This window comes from Mobula birostris, chromosome 16, assembly GCF_030028105.1.
Source record: "Mobula birostris isolate sMobBir1 chromosome 16, sMobBir1.hap1, whole genome shotgun sequence".
Lineage (NCBI taxonomy): Eukaryota > Metazoa > Chordata > Chondrichthyes > Myliobatiformes > Myliobatidae > Mobula > Mobula birostris.
The window spans coordinates 20653049-20659048 of NC_092385.1; the positions used below are offsets into that span (position 1 = coordinate 20653049).

At 42.1% G+C, this 6000-nt stretch overlaps 1 protein-coding gene across 2 annotated transcripts in view; it reads right to left on the minus strand.

The window, feature by feature from the left end:
* card19 (caspase recruitment domain family, member 19) overlaps nucleotides 1-5400 on the minus strand; it is a 28112-nt gene extending 22712 nt beyond the window's left edge. The window contains exon 1 of one of the 2 annotated variants that reach the window (XM_072280389.1): nucleotides 5144-5400. In XM_072280389.1, the coding sequence (XP_072136490.1) occupies nucleotides 5144-5150 (7 nt within the window). In that variant the 5' untranslated portion in view covers nucleotides 5151-5400. The remainder of the gene's footprint in view (nucleotides 1-5143) is intronic. The other variant, XM_072280390.1, reaches the window with a different exon arrangement.
* Nucleotides 5401-6000: the final 600 nt, after the last annotated feature.

A 6000-nucleotide genomic window follows, 5' to 3' on the forward strand; every position in this document is an offset into this window, starting at 1 on the left:
CAAGGGCAGGCAGGAGGAGTGTATTCATTGAAATCAATGCTTTGGATTTCGGGGATGTTTGGGGACAGGTTTCTTTTCCAGACTGGGAACTGTGTCGTCTCCAGGAAGCGTTTAAAGGGCATCAGCTAAAGTCTGAACTGGAATCCGTTTTTACGCCCAAAATATACTGACCAATGGAAATCCATGTCTTATGCTCACACATGACAAACGGCTGTTTGTGCAGAAGCTTCTCACTAAAGGTAAAGTCAGGTACACTCCTCCAAACACTGCCCTCATAAAAGAACCTGGAATCATGTAACTATAATAAATGGTGTATTGTGGCTCACTGCTGTACACGGATTACTTTTGTGTTGATCAATTTAAAGTCCAGTGGAATACTTTTCAGCCAATTTGTAAATTTGTACTTTGGATCAAACAATCAGATTGAAAGCTACTCCAAAATGGATTGGACTGCAGCAGACAATGGTGAGTTCCAATTAAAGTAAATACAACAGATTCAATTGCAAGGTCTCAATTTAGCTCCTATAAATCTCCATTCACTAATTAATATGTCATTAGTGTTGGCCAGAAGCTTGGAATTTTAATTGCAAAATCTATACAGGGGTGAAAGCACATGTATGTAGCATCCACTTTAAATAATCAATACTCAAAGATAACTGCAGCCTGTTCTCATTGCACCTGTGTGTTACCTAGCTCATTATAAAATGCACAAAAATATTTTAAAAACAAACCCAATAAGGTGATTTTTAAAAAATCCATTGCATTAGCAACAGGCAGACAAGTGTTATCACACCTACACAGCTCTGATTCTAAGATGCCTACCAGGTTGAGGGCTGTGGGCATCAAGTTAGTATTCTAACAGAGGAAAAGGTAACAGAAAAAGTGGCCAAAAAGATTTATTGCTATGGTGATATATTGCTGATTCTGCAAACAGCCTCTTTGCATGCGTTCTGTGAAAAATACAGCCCGCTCTTCTGCTGCATCTCTCCTATCCCTTCCTATTGCATTCCTAATGTTTTCTCCAATCACTCTCTCCCCTTATCTTTACACTTCTCAATATATTCCTTTCTTGGCCTCTCCCTCAATGAGGAGCAGTTTGAGGATCAGGTTTAAATTACAGATACATTTAAAATCAGAGCTTAATAAAGTATCAAAGTGTATGTTTTGGATATTCTTCAACTGGGTGAGACTCAATCAAAAACCCAATACGTTTAATTTCTCTTTACACTTCCTTGCCTACTTGTTTTCTCCAGCTACCTTCCACTTTACGTCAAACTGTAGCTGAGCATATTCAGCAAGGGTGGGCTGGGACGTTTGCAGTTCAACTCAAGATCTTCAACAGACCCCAGGCCCCTGCAATTGGTCAATTGCCACAGTTGTCATTCCTATGCTAAATGCTTCAGCCTTCTGTCATCTCTTAAGGACCCTTCTTCCATGCAACTTCAACTGCCCCACTGCTCCCATGCAGTGCGTGTGATATGGCCGGTGGAAGCTGCGCTGCATGAATGTGCAGGATGATTCAGCTATGGACTACATTATGTCAGTTTCCTGAGCAACAAGGCCATTGGAAAGTTGGCAGTGGTGAGAAACAATGTTGTGTCCTCAGGTTTATGCTCTGTGGAACTGCAGACAACTTCTGGAAGCATGCTTCAGTAATTCTGGGAATCTTTTTTCAGCTTAGCCTACCCAAAACTCACTTTTTTAGACATCTACAAATCAGAGACTTTCTAAGATCTCAATTATGCACATTTCCTATAAGCTCAGATAAGGACTTATTAGACGTAATTTTTAATCTGACACCTTTTTATAATGGTTCAATATCTAATATTTATGGTATGCTACTGGAGACGAGGAATGTTCCTTTAGACAAAATTAAGAATCTCTGGGAACAAGATTTACAGACATCAATATCTGAGGAAACTTGGAATGATTTTTTTTAAACTGGTTAATATTTCATCGCTATGTGCTCGTCTTCCTTCATACAATTTAAGGTGGTACACAGAGTCCATATGACTAAAGATAAGCTATCTCGTTTTTATTCAGATATATCTCCCTACTGTGACAGATGCAATAACGGAGAAGCTTCATTAATTCATATGTTTTGGACTTGGCCATGTCTTGAAAAATATTGGAAGGAAGTTTTTCAAACTTTTTGTTTACTTTTCAAAGTCAATTTTAAGCCTAATTCTCTGATGGCTCTATTCGGTATTGTTGCAGGACAAGGGACAAGATATCAAGTTGAAGACATCTGATTTACATATTTTGGCCTTTAGCTCTCTTATAGCTAGGAGGGCGCTTTTGTTTAAATGGAAAGATGTTTCTCCTCCTACTCATGCTCAATGCTTATGCGACGTTATGTCATACTTAGATTTAGAGAAGATTCGTTGTTCAAGTTCTGAATCTCGTCAAGACTTTCAAACATTGTGGGGACCCTTTCTGAATTATTTTCAAAACTTTCAAAACCCTCAATTCGTTGTTTAAATTTTGATGTTGGCTATTATTAATTTCTATGATACGAGAAGGTATTTTACCTTTTTTCCTCCTTAATAAAAAGCTTCTGTCTTGGTAGGGGTTACACTCTTTTTTTGTAATAAATTAGTATATTTCAATATAACTTTGACCAATCTACATGAATACGGGGTAATGAGATTGTTATTATGAATAGATACAATGTAATTGGTAGTTGTTTTTTTCGACCTTTATATATCCTTTCTTGTACTCTGTACTCTTCCATTTAGAAACTAATAAAAATATTGAAGGGTAATTCTGTTAGTGTGTTGGGAGGACAGATCGTTGTACTGTTGTGAGACCCCTGATGTCCTTTTGTACACAGTAATCCTCAGCCATGACATCAGGAGTCCAAACTTTCACTGCAATACTCAAGAGATCAGCTGGTTGCTCTCTGTGCTCAAGGATATGATCAGCACTTTAAATGTGCCAGAGTTTTGAGTGACATGCAAGCAATGTGATGCAAGCATTATCTCTCCAAATTGTTGGAAAAGGGAATCCAGCTTGGTCGTTCCGTTTCCCACATCTCTGTAACCGTCAAGCGCTGCTTGAGTCCATAATGACATTAAGGGATATTTCCATCAATGGCAGCCAACCATAATGACGTTAAGGGAACACCATGAGCCACTGCCAGCCAACCATTAACTTCCATGTATCTTCAGAGGCTAATTCCAACAAATGGCATCGTAACATTTTTAGAACTGGAAAAAGTGGCAATAAGGAATGCCTCACATAGTCTAGTTCAGAAGATTCCAATATTGTTTCTCTCAGGAGTTCTTTAATCTGTTAATTTGAACTCAGACTGCTTCCTACTTCCATTTACCATCCAATGTGTAAAAGGTTCTATTCGATCTGGGTACCCTCCAATCTGATAGCATGAATATCAATTTCTCCTTCCAGTGCACAAATCTCCCCCTCTCTATTCCGCACTCTTACTTCTCTCCTGCCTAGTATTTCCCCGAGTCCCCTCCTCCTCCTCCTCCTCCTTTCTCCTGCAGTCCATTCTCCTCTCCTATCTGGTTCTTTCTTGTCCAGCCCTTGATCTTTCCCATCCACCTGGCTTCACCTATCATCTTCAAGCTAGCCTCTTCACCCCCCACCCCACCTTTTTATTCTGCCATTTCCCCCCTTCCTTCTCAGTCCTGAAGAAGGGTCTTGACCTGAAATGTCAACTGTTTATTCTTTTCCACAGATGCTGCCTGACCTGCTGAGAGCATTTTTTTTTTTTTTGGTGTTGCTTTGCTTTTCCAGCACTTGCGGACATTCTAGTGTTTGTAAAAGATTTTATATGCAGTTTAAATTATTGCTTCCTCCCTTTCCACAGATGCTACCTGAGTGTTTTCTGCATCTTCTGTATATTATTTCAAACTATTGCTAAATGGGTTGAAACCAATTTCTGGTGAAAAACTGATTGGTTGTCCTAACCCAGTGTGTGGAAATGGCAAATGCTGCAGGAACAGAATTAGAATTAAAATTAAAAATACACGTGGACTAAGATGTTAACTGTCCTATGCTATGGCCAGTGGGATCATCAGTAGATCTGCCACCTGTCTTCAGGAGTTTTGGTCCACTTATGATCAAGACTCCCTCGAGGTGGTGGGCCAGCAGTGCTAAAGCACCACCTCCCACTGGTGAGCTTAAAAACTTGGCATCTGCCTCTATCAGAGTTGTTGGTCACTTCCATCCAACAGATAGTCTACTGTTCAGGTGTCTATGCAACTACTGAAGGGTTTGCAAGATATGTGTACACTGTCTGACTATCTGCCCCTCTGAACATACTTGGTCCACACCCATGCCGATCCTTTCTCTGCTGCCTCAGCTACAGTCCTGCTGGTTGACTTGATCTCTCTTCAATAAACCCATGGCAGCCTACTTCGAATGGATAGCATGAGACCTTCTACCCTCTGTCTCTTCACCAAGTTCTCCACACTAGTTTACAACTGCAATGTTTTCCTCCTTACCCTTGTAAACATTAGTGAAACTACCAATTAGTTGTCTAAGGAATGAATGAATCTTACATGGGAGGGGGGGGGTCAGCAATCTCCAGCTCTTTTTGTGTCCGTTCACATACCCACTCACGTTACACGATTGTTCGAAAATGTCCCTAACGTCATTATGCGGTCAGGATGTCTAAACGAGCCGGGTCTCCGCGAGTTGCCATTTATTTGCCCTTGTGGGTTGAGTACGTGTCTGGAACTGGGTGGGGCGGACTGTTAGCTTTTGCAGTACGCCAGAAGTTTAGTCAGAAATCTAAGCCAGCTGTACTGAGGTTTAACGCAAAGGAAACAGAACACTAGTGTTGCAATGTGCGCCTACTCGAGCGCGGTAATGACGGGGCTGTCCGGTGCCAAGGTTAAACGGGACGCTGGAGGGGAAAGCGCGTAAAGAGTCAGCGACGGGCGGGGTTGGGAAGTGAGGATGGGGAATGAGCAGAAGTATTGAAGGTGGTGAGGTCGAACCATCTCAACTACCCTCTTCCTCGCCTCCCTCGTATCTTTGCCCTTCCTTCTCCCCTCTCTCAGCAGTACGCGAGAAAGAAGTGAGGCGCCCGGACGGAAGCGTCGCTCGCTGTTTGTTCGTGTGTGAGAGGGGAGGGCAGCTCCAGCCTTCACCAGAGCCCGGGGCCAGCACTGACCTGCCATGGCGCTGCTCGCTCGGCCGCTCCTGACTTCCGCATTTCCTTTGCTCTTGCCGAGGAGCAACCCCTCCTCACGGTGTCGGCTTACAGCCTCGGCAAGCAAACACGACCTTGTCCAACAGCCATGAGTCGCAGCGGACACAGGAAGCACGACTCCGTGTATAAGTGTGAAGATCAGATTTCAAAAAAACAGAAACTTGTTTAAAAATTGGTGGATGAGTGTATCACAGGGAAGAGGGAGTGTGCATTGTATTTGAAGTACTGAACCACTAGAGGCCGACCTGGTGTAAAACGTTTTCTGTGCGGCCCTCCAACACTCATTCTCTGATACCAGGGATCAGGCCACTTAGAGCATACTGCAGAAACGCACAAACCAAGCCGTCCAGAAGGGCTAAAATAGCAGGGGCGATGTCATATCATTTCTTCCACTTGCCTGGTCCTATAGCGTGTACCTTGCAGCTGGTACACGATATAAATCTTAAGGTGTATGTCAGCCAGATGTTCTGGAAGCTTTCTGATCTTAATGTCGTTGGGTAGGCCTCTGAAAGGGGCTCGTTTACAATAAAAGTTGTTTTATTATAATAAGCAGAATAAAGTCACAAAAAATTGTTTAATTCACAAGTTTTCTGCAGTCTTGCTTACTCCTCAGGACAATAGGAAAAGAACCAAAGTTCAGTTTCCTTAATTTTAACCACTCTCTATATGTCCCCAAGTAGTGATCAGGGAGGTTTTTTTTTTATATGTTGCCCCTTAAAAAATAAATTGTACTTTCATAGCTCAGCAGTGGTTAGTGATTTGGACTTTGGAGTCAGTCTGTTGATTTCTGGGTTAAAATCAAACTCCTGCTGTTGTAG